The sequence below is a fragment of the Epargyreus clarus genome, unplaced genomic scaffold (genome assembly GCF_041222505.1).
Source record: "Epargyreus clarus isolate Ecla_fem2 unplaced genomic scaffold, WU_Ecla_fem_2.2 ptg000019l, whole genome shotgun sequence".
NCBI lineage: Eukaryota > Metazoa > Arthropoda > Insecta > Lepidoptera > Hesperiidae > Epargyreus > Epargyreus clarus.
The window spans coordinates 5,335,521-5,358,854 of NW_027332227.1; the positions used below are offsets into that span (position 1 = coordinate 5,335,521).

The 23,334-nt window shown below is 34.4% G+C and overlaps 1 protein-coding gene across 14 annotated transcripts in view; it reads left to right on the plus strand.

The window, feature by feature from the left end:
* LOC140750442 (uncharacterized) overlaps positions 1-23,334 on the plus strand; it is a 111,316-nt gene that overhangs the window by 68,974 nt on the left and 19,008 nt on the right. For all 14 annotated transcript variants that reach the window (XR_012103213.1, XM_073083959.1, XM_073083957.1 and 11 more), the window contains 5 exons: positions 327-481; positions 982-1,095; positions 2,238-2,379; positions 6,032-6,232; positions 22,863-23,037. Coding sequence is in view for 13 of the 14 variants with exons in the window: in XM_073083959.1 (XP_072940060.1) it covers positions 327-481; positions 982-1,095; positions 2,238-2,379; positions 6,032-6,232; positions 22,863-23,037 (787 nt within the window). In the remaining variant the exon portion in view is untranslated. The remainder of the gene's footprint in view (positions 1-326; positions 482-981; positions 1,096-2,237; positions 2,380-6,031; positions 6,233-22,862; positions 23,038-23,334) is intronic.

A 23,334-nucleotide genomic window follows, 5' to 3' on the forward strand; every position in this document is an offset into this window, starting at 1 on the left:
TTTTATAGCTATACTGACACAATTCATTTTTTATTACATGAAACTGTCATTGAAAGCTTTTACCGTAATGGGGTATCAATCATCGCTAGATAATGTAAATTACTGGTTGTATTGCTGGTGGCATGTCAATATTTACTGTTTACAGATATAAATGAATATGAGCGTCAGGTCTTAAAACAAAATATACAAAGACAAAAGTGAACTTACATCGTTGGCTCAACAACCCAAAGTAAATCTAGCCTCCCACTCGAGATATCACGATTACTCCCAATTCTCTGCTACGAAATCAACGATATTGCCAAAACTAATGTTTTCTTATCCACCAGCGAGGGATCGAGTGGTGAGAGCGCGGAGGGAAGCAAGAACATCACGCCGCCGTCACCCGGCACGCCCACACACGCGTCAGGCTCGCTCTCACTGTCCGACGGACGGGACTTCTTCGATGATGAAATCGCTGACCAGCCGGCACTGCTCTTCAGAAGTGAGTTATATTTCTATTTTAGAAGTAGCAAACAAGCATGCAATTCATCTGATAGTAACAAGTAAGAACACAGCAGTGCTTAACACTGATGTTATTAGGCAGAAATTGGTGTGGCGGTGTTTCAAATCACAAAAGATCTACTAACTCTGGAAGGTTTCTTCCCCGTTCAGGGTATAGACGATAAAATTAGCTGAATACTGGCGCCGGTACCATCAGCTCTGCTGCAAAAAATAAATAATAACAAGCATATCAGAATTAGCGTCTGTCTACAAAGTTAATTAGACAATACAGGGACCAGACACACTGAATTACGAATAATCCGTTTTAGGGTAGGTAGATTTTTTAAAGATAACGGATATATAGATCAACTCATTCCTTGGTGGTTTCTACTTATGTTCACTATTCTTGTACGATGAAAAGTCAAAAAATCTCTTTTATTCACCAAGAATAAAATGAAAGTTAGTAATCAGCTCAATGTTTTCATGCTTTGATTGTTACAGAAAATACGCATGGGAGTCCATCAATGAAAAGGGCAGATTCGGATGGCGGGAAACAGTTGAGGAGATCAAGGGAACTTATAACTTCCAGTCCACTCGCACAAAGAAGTAGAAAATGTAAGTATTACCTACTTTATGTTTCATTTTTTTTTAAAAAAACGCTCACTACACTCACAGCCCCAAACTAGGATTCCCTGTGTCATGGGTGCCATGGACACACACATAGACAAATACACAAACACCCAGACCCAGAAACAGAAGTCTAAATTCATCATTTAGATATCTGTCTGGCCGGGGCTCGAACGCGGGACCCTTTGCGCATCAGACCGGTATGGTGACCGCTCCGCCACGCGGGTTACTTAAACTTCTTATGGCGTTGTGAGAGGAAGAGAACTTTTGAATGGGAACGTTTAAACTGGAGCGTTACGTCACAATAATAATATTCAATTACTTACCTATTATCGATTTATAAATATGGTAATATGATGACCAATTATTTGGTAAAAAAAAATAAACATGGCAAATGCATTAGTAAAAACATCTACATATTTTTGTAGATGTTTACAGTTACATTTAGTCTGAAATCTTAGTGATATTTTAATTTAAGTATTTTCTTATCTCATACTGTGATCTCTATAAACAGCTGATATTCGATTAGGATAATGAGACTTATCAGAGAACATAATTTTATTATTATGACTGATAGTGCATTACTTATATGCATTTTAAATACCAACTTTGATAAAACAAATTCTCAAGGGAAATTTACAAAATGAGAAAAGATAATATTATATCCTCTTCAGATCTACATCTATACAAAAATATAGGTATCCTAAAGTTTAAAGATTGGTCAATATTTATTTTTGACCCACCAGTAAAGTCGCGTTATCTGTTTCGAATGACAACTTTTTTTTATAAATAAAGAGAAAGGGAATTTGAAATTAGATAAAAAAGCAAGTGTTTTTAAGTTATTTCATACATTTAAACGTATCAAACAATTATCACATTATATTTTAATGCATTGTGGCACCGTAGTGAGAAATAAGTAAATACTGGATACAAGGCTGGATGTAATATCATGTACATTTCCAATAATAATCGCAATTAAAAAAAAAGAAAACGCGGGAAAACAAAACTATGTCAGCGCACGCGTCAACGCAACGCGAATATACCAAACTGATATAAGGATTTAAAGATTATTATTTGCTTTTTTAAAAGAATACTGTATTCTTTACATAATAATTATGTTTTATACCCAGTGAACGGATCTCGCAACCCGGCGGCCGAGCGTACACCTTCACTGGACACACTGTCCAGCCTGGCCTCCGACGACCTCATGATGGACAACGACCTCGCACAGTCCATCACCAGTCTGCAAAGCGTCGACGATTATATAGAGAGGTGAGTTGCGTACAGCCTATTACAATTAATCCTTCGTGGTTCGATTCCGGAGTCATCGCAGTAGATATATTTATTTACACAAGCTCGTTAAAGGGCTTTTGAATTGAATTATTGATGGACACTCGACATTTGTATAGCGACACAAATGCCAACTAATTAAAAAAAATAAATTAATTAATTGTCAGAGTTAAATCTGTTTAACAAATTATATTTTGATCCATTTTGACACTACAGTGAGAAATAAAAAATGTTTTATAATCTGTTGAATCTAATTTATATACTAACAAAGCTGAATGTATTATAAAGCCATCAATAACCGCCATAAAAAAATAAGGAATACGCGGAAAAGTTATGTCAAAGGACATCACGCATATTATTTGGATCAAATGTAATAAAAAAATATAAGTAGGTATATTTTATGGTGAGAGGTAAGTAATTACAAATATAAATATATATTTTAACTAGTGGTGCCCGCGGCTTCGCCCGCATTTTAAAGATATAATATGACACACATAAAACAGAAAATTCGTACCTTCATTGGAATGACAGTGGTGCCATCTGTCGGTCTTACTAACTCCCAAACCTTCATGGTCTCTTGGACAACAACTTTGCAAAAGATCATCACTTGATCAAATGCAAATAGATAGATGATCGACAAAGGGCCGATTTCACCAACGTCGCATAAATCTTATTCCCAGAATAAGTCGTTAGTTACTTGCGAGTAAGCCTATTTTACGTTTCACCAACATTTATCTGGACACAACCACAACACAACACCAACATAGATAAGTAAAGTAACTGTAGGTAAATTATGAAAAAATCGAATTTCTTCTGGGTTGAAAGATCGATTCACTGAATCGATCCATTACTGGAGATCGATTAAAATAATCTATTTTTTGGTTCAAAAGATCGATTCTCCGATTAATCGATCTCAGATCGCCATCCCATCCGTAGTTCCCGTGGGATTTCCGGGATAAAAACTATCCTATGTCCTTTCTCGGGTCTCAGACTATCTTTGTACAAAATTCCATTCAAATCGGTTCAGTGGTTTAGCCGTGAAGAAGAGACAGACAGACAGAGTTACTTCCACATTTATAATATTAGTAAGAATTAGTAAGGAAGTAAGGATTTGCTGACGGATACATAATTTGTTTGATCCTGATAACCTTTTTTTTTCGCTATCCTCGAAAAAAGATCGAAAATAGAATCGATTCTTAGGGCCTTGATTTTTTTGTGAATCGATTTATTCGATTCGAATCGATTCAAAAATCGATCTTTTTCGGAAAGAATCGCCACCCCTAAATAATCCCAATAAATTTATATAAACAAATATAATATTGCAACCGTCTTCGATTGCAAGAATTGATATTTTTAAACTCATGGTTATTTAGAGTATGCCAAAAGACCCACAAATGTAGGTAGGATCCATTACTGGAGACTGATCAAAAAGATCGATTCTCTGATTAATAGGTCTAAGATCGCTATCTGGGATAAAAACTATCCTATGTCCATTCTAGGGTCTCAGACTATCTTTGTACAGAATTTCATTAAAATCGGTTCAGTGGTTTAGTCGTGAAGAAGAGACATACAGACAGACAGAGTTACTTTCGCATTTATAATATTAGTAAGGATATCGATAAAATAATCGACTTTTTGGTCCAAAAGATCGATTCTCCGATTAATCGATCTTAGATCGCCATCCCTAGTTCCCGTGGGATTTCGGGGATAAAAATTATCCTATGTCCGTTCTCGGGTCTCAGACTATCTTTGTACAAAATTTCATTAAAATCGGTTCAGTGGTTTAGGCGTGAAGAAAAGACAACCAGACAGACAGACAGACCGACAGACAGAGTTACTTTCGGATTTATAATATTAGTAAGGATTATTGACATTATTTTAACGTATTTAAAAGTAACATAAAAATTGTAGAAAATTGCTATTAAATCGATGCAAGAGCATGTGAAGTACAATTCATAATATATTACATTTTTACCTTATCATTATGATACATCATAATACATAAACATTTACATACAAAAAATTATGAAAAAAACCTATTTCAAATATTTTTGTGTCTCGCGAAATAAGCACGTAAGTGACAAGTAAAATAAACAGACCTATAAGCTGTAAAGCATGGATTAGTAAAGATACTTCGCCGCCTTGAAATTGAATGAAGCCACAAATGGCTTATTAGTAAGTTCTTTTTTTGAATTATTGACAAATAAAAACATTTTTAGAGAAAATTTACGAATAAATAACTAATACTGCGTAATTTACATAATAAATAAATAAGTATTTTAAATATTTTATGGACATTTTAGCACGGAGACGTGGCAAAACTTTTTAAGCAACTATTTCAATTGTCAAAACTGTGTACATTTTCTTGTTGGGAGTGAGTAATCTTTACTAATCTTGGGCTGTAAGTAGTTCACGTCACAATTACCTATCTCAGACAATGCAATTGTATGTAGAAATCAATAGGTGCATAGTACCTACATTGTCAATATTTATTTCTAGAAAGTGTGTATTTAGAACAGCTATTATAGGATTATAATACCTTGACACAGTTGCAGCCGAAGCGATATCGCATAGTTGAAATCGCAGTACGATCGGCGGGCCGTTGTAAAACTATTTTAAACTAAATTTTGAGTGACTAAAAAGACAGTTAATTTTGCACGTAAATAACCTTAAAATTAACTTCTGAAATTTCAATAATAAGTAGTACTTAAATGATTAAAACTTAAAGAATCTTGGTCTTAATTAAGTACATTAAACTTCTTGTGATTGATCAGATAAGAATGATTAAATATATACGTTAACATCACGTAGTTGGTAGCGTGTAAATGAGTGGAAGTGAATAGTATGTTTAAATCAACAATAATTACATGGTATCGTATTAATGTTATAGAGATCATGTTAGATAATAGCAGAAATTTGATAAGCAAAATAGAACTATTACTGAGCCTAAGCCCGTAGCTAATAACTATAAGCGGTTACCATCTCGTCAATAATGTTATGGAAAATTGTATACTTTTATTTAAGAGATTGTTGGGACTTTGTGTTTTTTCGAGACTTCACAAAATATGTCAGGTTATTAATAAATATGGTAAGGTTTTCAGATCTTTTTGTAATAAAGTAGGTAAGCATACTCTGTTGAAATTTAAAGAGTTTGATATACTTAAACATTTCAGAACATTTATCTTTTATAAGCAAGTTTATCTTGTCGAAGCACTTATACTTAAGCCCCCAGCAATGGTAACGCGATTCGGATAAACCTTGGAGAAAACCATATTTTCAATTGAATACTTTTAAAATAAAACGAAATTCATCTCGTGGCTAACTCCGTGTGCACATGAGTAAAATATTTCTCAAATTAAATTTGAATTGAAAAAAATTGCTATATGGCTCTATGTCACAAAACTGAACGTTTTGTTAATTGGATATTCGGGGAATTGGACGTCTCACGAATTGACTTTTTGAAGTCACAGGACATTTTATTAATTGGAGATGTAGCCCCTTAATTATACATGTGAAGATAGATGTTATTTATAATATGGGTTACCTAATCTGTATCCTACCCAAAACTTACCTATTTGCCAATTGTAACATATATTAAGTACTCGTATGTTTGACAATAATTGAATTTCCACAGACTGGACAGTTCTCTACGAAGCGGTCTCAACTCGCTGGACGAGAGGCAGCTTCGACAGGAGCTATCATCTTCTAAGGCGGCCGTGCGCCAATGGAGTCAACTGTTAGAGAAGAATAACTTACTGGACCGTCAGTTGGCAGCCATGGCGCAGGGCAAGACCGACTCGCTGTCGGCTAGCAACACTAGCCTTAGCAACATCGGGTAAGTACTGTCTCTATTGTCTAGAATAAAAAAAAATATTTCATACATACAACTAAAACACACCCAAAAACGGCCCAAACACACGCTCAAAAAATATACCATGATCTGTAAGCCATCCCGAAACACAATCCAGTTTAAAAATCGTTTGTATACCTATTTGTATACATACATAAGACGTTATGCTTCTTTGGCGTATTTAATTTAAAAAAAAACATTACAAAATGAGTAGGTACGTATCGTATAGTGCCATACCTAACAAAATAATTATTTTGATTCGGCATAAGAAGCTTAACTGCATAAATATATAAATACATATCACCAATATGAAATATTTTGCTGCTTTTGAGTGATATGCTGGTTGTAAATTTTATTACATGTACATTGTAGTGATAGTAAGGATTCCTACGTAGGTATACGGTTTTCCTTATTTTACTGTAAGTAGGTAACACTTCAGTAAAATCTGTCTGTCATCCTAAGCAATAGTATTGTACTTATAGTAAATCTTCCTGTCATTGGAGACCTATTCACCCAGACATTACCAGACATACTGTTATTCAAAAAAATTAAGTTTTTTTTTTATAATATAAGAGTAGCAGACGAGCATGCAGTCCACCTGATGGTAAGTGGCTACTGCCGCCCATGGACCTCTGTAATCAACTCCAGATAGGATTAGATATTCCTACCTGAGGTCGGCCACAGATGCGCCGCTACCCCTGAGGACTAAGCTGGAACGCCTCGGAAAAGTCTGTCTCCCTTACCACACCCTTCAAACCGGAACACAGCAACGCCTAACGCTGCTGTTATTGGGTAGAAATAGGTGTGGCGGTGGTGCCGCCGGAGTCGAACCATAAAGGGTTCTACCACCTTCAAGTATATTGAACTTTAATTTAATTAAAATACACATGTTTTTCTTACTTCTCCACACCTGACGCCGATATTGACTGACATTCATATTGGTTATTTATATGGTAAATATCTTTTATGTACTTCGTCAGATTATACAGGTAATATAATAGTAATAATATGCTGCTTATGCCCCTATCAGATTCTAAACTACTTAGAATAGTTCTTAAGTACTGTAATCGCAATAACGATGCGAGTTACGATGAAGTAACGAAATATACTTCTAACAGTAACACTTATAAGGATAAGCCTCTCAAATCGTCACGTCCATTGGTAACAATTACTTATAAGGATAAGTCTGCTTGCACGCTGATCGGATCAGACCGTAGTTACATTGATTGGATTGGACTCCAAACTAATAAAACAAAAAAGTTTGTTACATACGATCATAAATCTTAGGTAAATATACACGAGTTTATTTTTTGTCTAAAACATAAATTAAACAAATGTTGATATAGATAACGAGCAAATACCTAATAGGTATATATTAGGCTTACTAAACAAAGTGATATATTACAAAATAAATAAAATTATTCGCTTAAATAAGTTTATTGCATTTTAAAACAGTGTGCTTATTACTTTGTGGACAGAATGTAAGAAGAATAGATTTTACAGTTGAACTGTTTAAAAATATACCGGATATTGGAACTCCAACTGAACCATTTGTCACATCTGTGCATCCACGTTACATAAAAAAACTCACCATTAATAGATATTTTAAGAACCAGCGTTACCACTTCATTGTTAAGTATTTTAAAATTTGTGGACAGTGGGCTTACGTGCCTATATCCTTTTAGTTTTTAATACATTGTTATGTGCTCCTTACTTTATCTTGAAGGATATTTGTCTAGAAAAGAAATAAGAGAATGTAAATGCGAAAGAACATAGAAGATTAAAGTTATGAAATAAAATGAATGAATTTCGTGTAATTTCATCACATCTTAAGCTACTTACTTCTATACATTGAAAATTAAATACTTAATGCTAACGTAAGTATAAGATACATCTAAGTACTAAATTTATTTAAGCGGCATAAGTACATGAATATAAAGTAATATTGATACTAATCGGTTCAATAATCTAAGTAACTACTTATCTAGTTCAAATACTTCGAGATATCATACAACAAAAGCTTCGATAACTCTTCAACGAAACTGTGAAATGGTATTACGAATTGTTTGTCAAAGAGTTCCAAACAAGATAACATCGGCAACGCAAACAAAGGGTATGAGTGCTACTGAGAAATGACAACAAACAATATCAATCGCTATCCAAACAAACAGTGCGTTCACACAATTCCAGCTGTAAAATTAATGCTCCAATACTTTTTTGATATGAAAAATCTTTGAAGATCCTATGAGTTCGCGTGATCAATATGTTAATTTTAACATTTTATCTGTAGCTACGAGTAGCCTGATCTTATGAAAAAAAATTAGCGATGGTCGATTACCATAATAGAAATAGTTAAGGAATAAGATAGTCTAATGATGTTTAACGTTAAACCTTCTAAGACTTCTACTTTTATATTTGTTGAAGAGAAAAAGAAAAAGACCAAAAAAAACAGCAATCCGAATTTACGAAATAGGCTTGTGAAAATAAATTCAGCTGTTTAAACAATAGAAGAAATTAATATGTAATTGGCAAAATATTTAAATTTAACTAACAAATGAAAAGTAGGCCAATATACTTAGATTGATAAAAAAATAAATAATTGGTTTAAAGAAATTTTAAATAACGTTATTTAAAATATTACGTTATTTTATATAAAGTTTTATCCTACAACATCTGTTTTACATTTAATGATATACAATTAAAAGCGCGCGATTTACCATTGGACCGATGTAGTAAAATTTTGCAGTATTGTTGCATCTTCTAGTTTAAGAATAATTTTATACTTGAGGATACTAGAAAATTAGTTACGACGAAATTACAAAGACCATTAGTATCAGAGTATAAATAGAATACTAAAAAGTATAAATCTATCTTTACGGTGACCATACAATTGTTCCAAATCTCACTTTGTTTGTAAATTTCTGAGAAGAAACTCAGGCCAGTGCCCTATATCTATCAACTGACTTGACCTGACCCAAACAAAACAGCAACACATTGCACAACACATGCAACACAGTTGAACTATCTTTTTGAATAAAAGAAACAGCATAACTCTCTCCGCTTTGTGAAACTTTTGTGCGTCGGGAATTAATAATTCAATTCATAATTTTAAAAAAACAACACGTCTGAAAATAATCTACTGCGATTTGTTGTATTATAAAGAGAAGGGTAATAGATAATGTTATTCAAGAATGTTTCAAATTATTTTTACCCTCGTTACATCGTGATAATAAAGTATTATTCAATCTTTTAATCTATTTCCGTTCCAAACTGTACCCAAGTTTGCATTTTCGTTGACGCGTATAATTTAACAGTCTGCGACTCTGCTTGACAATCGCTGAATCAATTATGCGCGCTCCGTTACTTTAGAACGAGTTGTCTACTTCCCTTCGGCCATTACAACTCGCATAATGTTCTTACCTGTACGTTTTTTTTTTGTTGAGAGACCCCAATTATCTTAAATACTCCAATTTGGCTTAAGGTCTATTGCAACATTTAAACGTTCATTGCTATCCTGTCTTGCTATACTTGTACCTACGAGTAATTATGAATGCATTTGTCCAATTTGACAAAGGATTTGACTTTAAAAGCATTGCGAAATTATTCTGCTTAATGTTTCTTAGTACATAATAATATGGTCGTATAATACCCATCTGAGATATATTTCGTAATATACTGCTGTTGTCCGGGGTATACATACAATCATTCGGATCATAAAACCGCTGAGACTAAAGTGAGTAAAAATCGGGTTAGTGAAACAGGAGTCCATGAAACCCATTGATACAACTTGTATGAGTTCTGTTTGACATTATTTACAGCATAACTATTTAGCGTGATCGTAAGCAATTCATTAAATGCACAGTGCACACACATGATCATTCGTGATGCACTAGTGCTTGATTGTGACCGTAAAAGTTAAAACAAAGCTCCAGTACCGTTTGTGCTCTAATCAGATTAATTGTCTGAGTATTCATCTGACCTCCATATGTCGTAGCATGCTACAATAGATACACGTAATACAACAATGGGAATATTCTCTAGCGTCTTGAGGCCGATCTGAAGACCTTGATATGCGCGTGTGCATTGCTGGGGGAATTCAAAAGTCGGTATTGTTACATTCTCACATCTCAAAACAAACCATAAACACAATGTTGCGAAAGCTTGCTCAGTCTGTTTATTTCAGGTTTATAAATGCACGATGTTATGCAGATTGTAATAAAACACAAAGTAATTAAAACCTAAATAAACAGTGATCGGATAATTGGCAGAGAAGAATTGGTACCAATAGTGAAACAATCATTTCTGAAGCGTTAAATAAGAGTTTCAAGCTGGGTTTCGTAAGAGAAAATTTGCGTTGAGAACGTCGATTTTCAAGGTGAATTTTACGGCGAGCTTTTTGTGTCTAAAGGTCCTTGCTCCATGAGGTAATCAGATAAAGCGGCATCGCAGCTGGCTCGGGCTTCGGTTCATCTCGCCGCATGCCTGCGCCCGCGTGCCGCGGCGTCCGCTCGGATGTTAGTCGGTAACTCGTCGCGCACGCGGACGTACGTAACTGGCACGTAATACGCCCGCGACAACGGCACGTGCTCGCCGCGCATCAACACGAAACGATCGAGTTTTATCCCGATATATCGATCACGACCGGGTCATTGAACGCCTAAATTACTGCATTTATTTCTACGTACAAAGTAAAGAACTCAAAATTGAAAATCATCTTCGAGCGCCATTTGTTTAGTTGTTAGTTTGAAAGTTCAAAAGTTTCGCTCGTCATATCAATCAAGGAATCTATTAACATGTAATAATACGTAACAGCATTACGAAGCACGTGTGAAAGGTATTAAGTACTAAAGGTAATTTGTGTCAAATATAAGGATATGCTTACGGTCTAAGGATTGTTTACCCTAGAATGGTCAGCTATGATAAGCTAGGCTTGTCGGAAGCCCTAGGAAAAAGTAAATGAAATTAACTGAGATTCTTAAAGTTTGTTAACACTGCTTTTGCATTATTGCAAGTTCCGCTTTGTATTTCTACCTACCTATTCGCGTCGAAAAAAGATAACGCACCCAGTCATTTCTATTTTGATAAACATTTATGACTCCCAGGAAATAACTAGCTCCGTAACATAATGTGCACAACGTTCATTCTGTTGAAATAAATTGCTATTGAAATGTTTTCAACAGCTGTCGCTCCCGTGGCCAGGAGATATAGTCGAATAACAAAAGAACATCTTTCAATGCCAGGATCCCTCTATCGGATTTTATTATTTCAATCCGACACACGTAGTAATAAGAATACGTGACCTTTGTTCAAGCATGAATGGTCGGACCCTTTTCGTAAAAATTGTGTCGAGGTTCTTGAAACGTTAGATGAAATTACCCTCCGATCGTGAATACCCGATGTCTGATCCAATTGTGAATTGACCAACTACTGACGACGACCGCAAGTCTTTTGCGGTATCCTGTTTGCTAATAAATCCAACGTCTCGTACGTTCTCCTATAATACGTAACCTACTAAGCTATGCCTTTATGTTCAAATGTTTTAGAATGACAATTAAAAAGTTCCACTAAATACTGAGAAAGTAAACTTTATAAGGCCACAAGGTGCTTAGGGTTGAAAATATAACTGTTCCCTGTTTAGTACCTATTAGACACAATAAGAACAAGTTTAGTAATTAAAACAAATTGTAATTTTGTTGAACATTATTGAAATTTGCAACATTTTGATATATCAACTTAACAATCGCCATAAACTACCACTGCAAAATTATATACCTGCACACAATTTAACATTTTAAAACATATTATATCGTGGCTTGTAGTAATCTCAAAAATGATACGAAATAATTAGAAATAGAGATAGGAAGCGTACATTCACGTAATTAGTGTCTGTCTGCAGTTAAAAATAGCTAGCAAAATGTTGTTGTTATGAACATAAATTAAAACTTTATCGTTTTACATAGCTTGCCGTATACGGAATGCGGTAGGCGGGTTGACAAGTTAGCAACCCCATTGTTGTCTAAATTCAGTTACCATAGCAACATTGAATAGCTTACTTTATCAGACCGATGGAGCGTACTTCCTTACAATGCGGATTCACTAACAGGAATTCATAAAACATAAATGAACGATAGTGTTAATACTGATGTTTCTAACACTGAAGAATCAACGTGAGTGAAATGAAACAGACTCGTTTTTACATTCCATACTTTTACAAAATCTAGTTCAAATTATTTTTTCGTGTAATTGCAATACTCGTTACAGTTTCTTTAGAAATTCGTCAGTAAATTAGCCGACAAACGCTAAAAATAAACGTGCTTTATTCCTTCTTAGTTTACGGCTTTCGATCATTATGCTCTCTCATTTAGGTTTTCATGTTTCAAATACATTCACTTCCAGCATTTTTTATCGAGTCGAGAGCAGTGCGAGAATAACCATTTTACTTTTTTCTTTACAATTTGTATTATTTATAATTGCCACTTGTCTCTAACATCGCTAATGATCAGTTGTATAAACGTGTGCACTATATTGTATTGTACAGTCACTGTAATTGTCACTTTCAAAATAATTTATGAATGTTGGTCATTTTGGTATTCTCAAGCTTACCAAATCAACCTTTGTCGCTTTTGACCGCGGTTAGTAAATGTTCTTAATGATCTACGTTTTTCATTTAACATTCTTTTTTGAAATACGTAATATTCTATTTTGTGTTATAATGGACCTGAGAACTTAACTAACAATCTAAGAGATGTTAAGATGTTAAGAAACTATTTGAACGGAATGAAATTTCTAAACGTCAATTAACTCATGGTTTTTCATTAAAAAAGTTAAGACAAAAATAAATAAATTGACAATCTTAAACAGGAATTTCAAAACGTGGCGTACCGTGAGAATGGATTTCTTAAAATTTACGAAACAACTTCGACCTATTCGAATCAACAACTCAATGATAAAACGCAAATTGACGCAATGATTTCAAGAAATTTAAACGACCACTAGTGAACATTAACTACGTTGCAACTCTAAATAGGTACACTCAGAAGATAAAGACCATAGTTCAGTTTACGAAAAGTCAAATATAGACAGGATGAACCTCATCTTCGATTCTTAAAATACCACACCGGGATCGACAATGAAGATAAAAATAAATTCTTCAATACGACGTAATGACGTTCGGTGTAAAATTGAAAATATTTGAATAAAAATTGATAGTAAAGTTTCAGTGCATATTAACCCAAATGATTTAGATCTCATTATCCAATGATAAGACATTGTTTGTCATAAGCGTGTCATATATAATAATTAAACAAGAATTTCCAATGCATTTCTATAACGTTTACGTTTAATTTTAGTTTCCTTTTAGCTAATTGTTACGAGAACATAATTAATGACCTGGAAACAAACAATAGCTATTATATAGGTAGTGTTTGGACCAAATAGTGATCATAAGGCAAAAGTATTGCTAGCAGCAGTGAGTTAAGTGAAATTAACAATTGAAGGAATGTGCCATTAAAATTATATCGGTGATAAAAACTGTGCTGTGATGACGATGGAGAAAACTTGCATTTTGTTGGAGAAGGAGGCGCCAGTTAAAGGTATAGTGGCCCAAGTGGTGACTATGCTCAATGGCCAAGCACAAAGGTACGTAAAAAAATAAAATTGATTTATCGATCGCTAAATTGACCTTGTATATCAGATGTATGTGCTAATGTTCAATGTGATAATTGTTCTTCAACATATCTTTGCATTTACGCAGATGACATTAACTAAATTCTAACTTCAGGAGCAAGACGTAAAGAAAAAACGTGAAATTTATCCCATTGCCCATACGTTTTGCAATTACTCCTTATAACTTTATATTAATAGATTCATGACCTAATTTCATTTGTACTGCAACTTTAGCGTTCGGCCATTCGTTCATAAACAATTCAGGATTATTTGTAAAATCTAAATTCCAATACACCTACATCATCGTCCGATTCACCGCTAAGTTGTTTAACCAAAACAGGATGACGGTTTTGCTCTCGAAACATTATAATATCTTTATTTGCATTAACTTTTAGGATTTTATATCAAAACCTGTTTAGCACCATCCGTTATAGTTTATTGTTTATATTATATACATAATGTATTAGATATATAATGGACTTTGAGAGTCATAGTATAGAGACTTAATTTAGGTCTCACCGTACTGCTGAGTAAGGCTGCGAGTAATTTGAGTTCGTAACAAAAGTTTATCTTACTCCTACTTGTCTTCATAGTGGGAGCTCGGTGTATGTTATGTAGTTGTCTGTTTTACTCCCGACGCGTCTCCTTGACGAGCAGAATACTTAAACAAATGCACCTCTACTATATTTGAGATGTATTACACTGATGTAAAGCTATTTAACAACGTTAGCACGAACACCGTTTATGTATTAAAATTCTGTACTCTTACTTCACGTTCATCTGCATAAATAATAATAGAATATATAGTAAAAGATAAGCAATAATGATATATAAATGTATTTTTTTGCGAACTTCTTGTCCATCAAATACAAACAAAAACAATATCATAATCAGTTGTATTTTGCAATCATATTTTAAGAGGTTTCTTTACAACTCTGCTAGATACAATATTATAATTAAACTGAGATGCATATGTAATTCTTCCGTCTATCATCCATATAAGACCTATAAAATATTTATGTAACAAAAATCGATGTAACAAAATGCAAAAGTTATGAAATCATCCGTAGATAATTATGTCTAATCTTTAACCTATTGAGTATATCATTTAGTGGTCTTTGTTGTATCATGAAAGTTTGCTCGATTGAAGCATAGGTGCTTTGCTTACATTTCCACAAAGTATATTCCTAGTATTTGCTTTCCATTTTTTATTTTACCTCTTTAGTAATTCGAAATTTTAACAGACATTTTTTTAATGAATTTATTATATAAGCATTCATTGTTTTCTATGTAATATCGCCGTATTATATAACTGACCTATGGATTAATGAACAACTTCATTATTTTTCTGAATTGACTTTTTAAAAACCAAAGGTACATAATATGTTGCAAGATTAAGAAAACCTATGAAAATATGGACCCAAAGTTTTTGGCAAGAACCTATAAGGAAAATAGCAATTTGTACCACTGATATAAATTAATCAGATAGCCAAATTGAAATTATGTATAGCTAAAGGAATGTACGTAAGTACATAACGGCTATACATATCAAAATTGCTTTTTTATCATTACTCGTTCATTGCTCTTACTTTAAGAGTAAGTATAGAAAAAACTGATGGTAAGATAGTACAAGTTATGAGAGCACTTAAAAATAAATGAGTTTCGTAATAGCTATGTAGCTATGTAATATGTTATGACTTTGGCATAGTAAGTAGGTATGTAGTTAACAGTTTTTTTTATAATATGGTTCACTATGATAAGCATCAGATTAACAAATATCTGTGACATAATACAATTGCCAGTCATTAATATGATAATACTTTTAGATGTTATAATAATACATATAAAAACTAATTTATTTTAACTAAGAACTATGAAAAAGTAATTTGAATATTAAATAAATTGATGCCTTTCTTTTATCCTGTATTACTTTAAACTTTAATATGTTGGCACGTCGCTACTAGATGGCGTTAGTGTTTACAAAGTAACTTACAAGAAGTTACATCCTTATGTCTCTTCTTTAAGATTCGTAAAAGGTTAATGTAAAGTAAAATATCATTTATCCTACAATTTTAGTGTCGCATAGTTACTCACTACTATAATTTAAAGCACGCATTTACTTAACATAGGTATATCATTGTATTGTGTCCCAATTGATAAGAGTATGTATTCGGTATGCCTAAAGTGACCATACGACCCGTTTTGAACGGGACAGTCCCATTTTTCGATACTTCGTCCCGTTATCCCCGGAATGAACCTAGGGACGCAAAACTGTCCCGTTTTCGTAAATGACTATAATGATAACTAAATATTAAACGCCATAAATTTAAAATAACAATATTTTAAAAGCAACTTTTTCATGTACCTAAGTAACAACAAACTCTTTCATCTGATACCCATGTTGTCATAGGGTGGATAAGAAAGTTTTCGCCGTTTTGAATTTCTAGTAACGTCTTTATATTTTTCGTATTCCTCTCAGAAAATCCAGCGTGGGGTGCTCCATTTATCAGTTTATGAAATGCGCCCCACACTTTTTCCACAATTATACTAACTATTTACTGTTCCTTAATTGATTCCTAGATGGAAAATTATTTTCTACTTTTTAGTTGATTTTATCATAAAAGCGTGTTTTTTAGTTTCTTTTAACTATAATTTTTCAAGTAAAAAGTAAGTAATGGACATAAAAAAATCGATATCTCGTTTTGACTGAAATAATAAATTGTCACTTTAGGTATGTCTCATTCTTTGCCACAAATCTATCTTTAAAATGTAGTCAACGCATTACTGTCTCACTACCAATAGTCCCAGTAGCCCCAGGGACGAGTCTCATCTTAGCGTGAAAGGGGTTTAGGCTTAAGGCTCAGTCCTCCGCCCTGGCCAAGTGCCAATCGGTACACTTCACACATCTTTGACAACTTTGTCTTACATAGGTTTCAGGCGTATAGGTTTACCCAAGAAGTTTTCCTTTACAGGTAAGCGAGTGATAATCTATTTTAATACACACGTAACAATAAATATCAGAAGTGGCATTGAAGGTCTGGGATTCGAACCTCGGACCACTCGATTGACAGGGCGAATTTCAAAACACTCGGCTGTTAATGTTTTTGGTTATGAAATTGGTAATTAACTATTTTCTATTTTTAGAATGATATTTATGAGGCTATCAAATAATATTTTAGATCACGTACAGTCAAAATAATTTCTCTTCTTTAAAATACATCGAAACAATCCCGAGATTTAATTAATAGTGATTTCCCGTTGCTTAGCGTTAGTTTTGGACAACAGTAAATATTCCTGCTTTAAAATCTGAAAGTAGTTTGATAGTATTTTTCTTCTCTGAGATGCATATATGAGAACCTACGTTTCGCTAGGTTTGATTAATTGTGATGTGTTGCTTACCGTTACTTTAGGACAATAGTGTCTCGCTCGGCTGACTGCGCTTTGTAATGTGCGCTATCGTGGTTACTGGTTACTCACAGAAGAGTAGGACCTCACTATGTAGACTAGCAATTATCTTGTTAGCACCGTATATATTCAAAATGAGTACAATGTGCATATACTTGATTGAAGCGTTATGTTGTTAACACTGCTGATTCAATGATTATTATTAGATACTTATCTTTATTTATTATCGTGTTTTGTATGTAATCTATCGCATAAATGAGTACACAAAGTTGATGCAGCGAGAAATGTAAATACATGAATAATTATAAACTTGAGCCTGAAATGAATCAGCTGTGCCGGGGTGGATATTATTGAACGGATACGGGCATGCGCAGTGCGCGTCGGGGGTGAGAGCGCCCAGACCGGCGGCCCTACGCAAAATAAACAAACTGATCGAGACAGTGACACTGACCCACAAGTTCCTTTACTGTTAAGTGATATTATCAAGTGATAGCAATGATATCTATAGAATTAAGTATTAAGTGTTAATTTTTAGAGAAATTCAGTGCCTAACCTTCGCAAAATCCGGGCTACTATCATATTCACGTTCAAAAGAAAGTGTTTCTACGAGTAGAGTCTGTGCGGAGCAGTGAGCGTGACGTATAGTGTGACGCTGCCGACAGACATTAGTATCATTCGATGGTTGTGCCTTTCCGACACACCTGGCTGCGTCATTCGACATGCCCCTGTTGCCAAAGTAAACGTCCACGTTGACTCCGTGCGTTCTTACGGTGCCTTAATTCGTGACTTCCTATAGAGATGTTAGGACCAAATAGATGTACTGAATCTCTTTGCTGGACTATTGATACTTGCTTGGGAAGTTGGAGGTGTTATAGCAGTCCAACCTATTAAATGCTCTCGTACAATTGAAACAGAGTGTAACAAAAAGAAATCTGCGTGATGATTGTGATCCGTTCGGCTTGAATGGATAGGGTCGTCGCCACGAGATCTGATTTTTCCGGGCGAGCTGGCGGCGGCGGTGGCGGCACCGACACCGATAGCACTGGCGCGCAAACTTCAGTCGGCCGTGTGCGTGCGCGCCGTGAAATTCTCCCGCGATATCTATGCGTTCGGCGAGTGCCACGTCCGCGGCCGCAGCGCCACAGTCCCTGGGGGCGCGGCGCCAGAAGACCGACCTGCACGTGGCGGAGCCCGCCACCGCACGCGCCTGCAGCCCCGCGCCGAGCCTCCGCAGCCAACGAGCAAAACAGTACAGGTGCACTCGTTGAAAACAAAGAATAAGCATTACATGATTGCATGTTGCTCAATAAATAATCGTGAAATTGCCCGGTTTTCACAATGCGAATTAATTTAGATGCAAATCATCGGTATTTAGGCTGATTGAAAGTTTTCATGACGGCTGCAACAGTGAGTGCCAATTCGTGTTTAGATATCTTATCTTAATTTCCTAAACGTGTTTATCAGTGTATTTATCGAATAGCTATCTTATATCTGTGTCTGATAGGCTTTGTTGTATACTTATTATTGAAGGCCCTACGTTATACAATATATGTTTACAGAGATATATAATACAAAATTGAAGCAAATTTACTCAAGCAATTTATTTATTAAGATTGAATAAATTCTAAATAACAAATAGAACCGAAGTAACACAAGGCCAAAGGAGAGGCACTGGCCACGAATTTGTCCCAGTTTATATAGTTTCTTCAAAATAAATTATTTAAACATTTCTCCTTATTTGACAATTTAATAGTTTATATCCTCCCACTCGTGATGAAATCATGTATCTAGTCTAGCTTGACTAGCCCTTATTAAGGCGATTGCAAACGGACATGACCTCCAACTATAAACCTTTTAAAACAAATTCAATGCTAACATGTTTATAGCATTCATTTGCTGGCTACTGGCTATAGGTATTCGTGATCAAACATTGTTTTGTAGGATTAACATAAGTACGTTTGGCTCCATTGTTTTCAATTGCACCTTTCTTTAACGCTCCATTGACTTACGATTTCGTAACCGGATATAATCGTTTTTCCTTTCTATGGAAACTAGATTTGTATTTTGTAATTGCATTCGTATCTGTTTAATGTTATATATTCTTGGAAACATTACAGAAATTTAGGCTAACATTATAAATCCTTCGTCAATCAATCATAAAAAATACATTTCACAAAATTTACCGTTGAATCTTGATTTACCTATAATATTATCTATCCATCATAAATCTAGGATTTCTTTCTGTATTTGATCATACACTAAGTATTCATACGTAGTACTCACGTGCCTGATGTTATCATTGCTAGGTTTAAGGGCAAATATAGTTTGATCTTTGGTTTAATTAGATGCGGACACTGAACATTATTTTATAGCTATAAAGTCTATCTATATCAACAATCTTCCAAGCCATTTCTGTGTACTCATATTAAAACTTAATACCTAATATAAAAATTTACAATACTGTAAAATCTTCCATAAAATCCACACCATATTACCAACATTCAACCTGCGCAATGTTATATTGTAATAATAACAATAGTTCCACCGTATCATGTCTTAGAATAATTACGGCGGAAAATTTATACATAATTATATATAGTCATACAATACAGTCTATTCAACAATCCATATAAAATGAGAGTTATTAGATTTTCTCGTACATTTTAGCGACTAGTAGACATAAGTGGCTTAACAAAATTACCTATCACTATAATAGATAAAGCGACAGATAAACGATGTAGGTAAGAGACTAGAAGTAAAGAATATAAAAGTATTTATAGCAAACTATAAGGAAGCAGTTATTTAATATTAGGTGTCACCATTTTTATGATTAACACTAATTCGAGATCAAGTTAAAAACTTAAAGCAGAGTTTGATGATACTACTGTAGATGTAGCTGTACCTACCTACTTCAATAAACCTCCCTGATTACAGAAACGAGATGGGTAGGGATTTGAAATTAAGATTTATTCAGTAAATAACCTCAGCACACTCGACTCGTCATTACAAAACATACTTAGTATTCATGAAATTGTGATTATTACTTTAATCTCCATATTTTATTTAACAATAAATCATCTTACGATTTCGCTTACTTTTTGTAATGTTTATAAAGATACAGAAATTTTATTATAGGTTAAATTTGCCTGATATTTCATCCTCAATCCAAATGGTTTTAAGTTTAAGAAATGATTTACTTTTTTTTGTTTTAATATTAAATTAGAAACTATGGCACGTGCTATGGCCTAGTTCAACAGGCTATCCAAGTGGAGGGTTTCACACGTCTTTGAAATTGGAGACGTTATGAAGAGCTCTCAGGCAGCTATACACTATATAAATTTTATTACGATGTATTTCTTCCACACTAAAACAAGTGATAATTGTTTTTCAAACCAAGCATTACCATGATGACCAAAAACTTTTGACTTGAATTCGCATGAATTTTAACCTCTTACATGTCAGGAATCTCCAGAACGCCCAAAATTCTTACCATAAAATCTCACCTGTAAATTGCGAATAAAACCTACTGTAATATAGTACTGTAATAATAGTAAGTAGCTAAATATGAAACGAACTATGCCTGACAGACATTTAACCAGGGCGACCTATTTTTGCTAATTAATTGCTGGTGACTCACCGATACGCCCATATTTTCACGCCAAAATGGAACCGTCTACAAATCAACAGCTAAGTGTCATCGTTGATCTAATTTAATAACATTGTAATTCCGCTGGGATTGATAACATTTACAAAAAACCTCCTTACGCTTAATACGTTTAATTTAGAAATCTAAAATGAACGAAAAAACACAATATTATTTGTTATGCATTCGTATTTACTTTCTGTCTTGCTTTCTAGCTTGTGGAAGGCAATTTAACTCTTAAAACGATACATATTTAATTTTGAGACCAAAATTGTGTAAAGTATAGATTTTTTATTTACATCGGACGTGGACGTGCTTCAGTGACACTACCTACTTTTAGTCACATAAAAAAACTTTGAAAAATAAATCTTTCACACTTTGCTTACTTTTACACTCTACTTAAGAAAATGAAAATAATAGATGAAGCGAAAACAATCACTTCGTAACTCTTGGACAACATTCGCCTAGACTTCACAATTAAGCACAGTTAATTACCTACCCGATAGCGGAGGGTAATGTTTTTAGAACGTATGTAACATATTTCATTCTTTGGCAGGCTCTGCAGCTCAAATGGCTTGACGGATTTAAACCCATTATCTGTTGGATTCGTCTAATTTGCAGGAGTAACTATTGTATATATATTTTTAAGTAGTTGGGTTTTTGATTTTATAATACTCATAATTTCTTATTCGTATTTAAGCCAGTCCGCAATACTAAATAACTACCTAAATTGATACTACATCGCGTTCATTGCATTAATTTCCTGCGTCGAGAGTTCTTGTTGGGATGATCGCTGCATCTAGCTTCGTCTAGGATTGTCAATGCTGACAGTCTCGAACTCGGGGTCTTCATGTTTTAAAGAAGCTTTTCTTCATACATTAAATTATCCGGAATTTTGATTATCCGGATATTTTACGACCACATTTATTCCGGTTAATTGAGTCTCAACTGTAATAAAATTGCGTATGTAGGCGATGCAAATCACCAGACACAAACAATGACGAAGTTAACCGCAACTTGCTATTAGGCTGCAGGTCTTAATGTACAATTGTGAAAAATTAGCTATTGAATATGTAAGACAATGAATAATAAGTAGGAACAAGTTTATAACAATTTGTTAAGCCCACGGTTCGCCAACGCTTCTATTAAGTTATTAAAGTTGATAGAGATCAACGAATACGGTTAAATTTGGATATTTATTGATCGAATACTTGTTTTAGTTATAACAGTATCACCACACACCTATTAAGTGTAATATTCAGTTTTTATAATGAATAAAGCCACGTTACAACTCAACGGCATCTATCTCATTCCGACCATACATCTTCATTTTATAGAAGGTCTCTTACCTTATCTTAACTTATCAGCAAATATTTATGTTTTGTTACCTTGTTATAAAAGTACCACTTTTAGCGCATTTGTCCCAGGCGTCCCAGTGACCTATAGAATTTAAAAGGACTGTACAAGTGTACTAGTTTCTGTAGCAAACAAATACCAATGTTGTGAACAAAAGAATCAGAGTCGCTCTTGTTAACACTCAACACTACCTACAACCGACCGGTTTGCTATCTCATGTCATCAACTTGGTCAACACATTACCGTCCCACAGCTGAAGACACGTCTCCTTTTATAGTGAGTGGGTTTTATGCCACAATATACCGCACGAGCCAAGTGCGAATTAGTAAACTTCAAACGCCCTTGAGAACTTTTTAGAAATCTCAGGCTTGCAGGTTTTATACACACAGATTTCTTATGGTGTTTTTGTTCACTTTAAACAAGTGATCTATACTTTCTGATATACACATAACTTAAAAATCAGAAATGCGATATTTGAACTTTGAAACCGGGTGATTGAGAGGCCGATTTTGGTCCTAACCTAACTAGTCGATCTATGTTCCCCAGGGCCAGTCTACCGGTGCGTACAGCCCGGCTATTGCAGCGGTCGCGCACGCAGACCCCGTCGGACGCGGGCATCAGCGATGGGAGCGCGTCACCCGCTCCCGCGCCCTCTTCGCTCCTGCAGGACGTCGTCGACATCAAGACGTTGCTGCTTCAGCTGAAGCGGGTCCTACAAGAGGTATGACGCATGTCTGTTATGTGTTATGTTTTTATCTTATTAATTCTATATTGCCTAAAATGTCTTTTAGAACTTCAGTAGTTGTAGCTAATTAATTAGTTGTTTTCGTTAATATTAGTTCGATAAGCATTTCTTGAAATATACGAGTTTAGGTCAAAATCAAATTCGATGTGAAGTTCATTACAGTATTTTCCAATAACGCAATTTCATTAATCTGACTTCATACGAATATGTCAATGTAAGACTAATTTAACTGGTAAGGCTACCAATACAATATACTCGATCTCAAATTTGCAT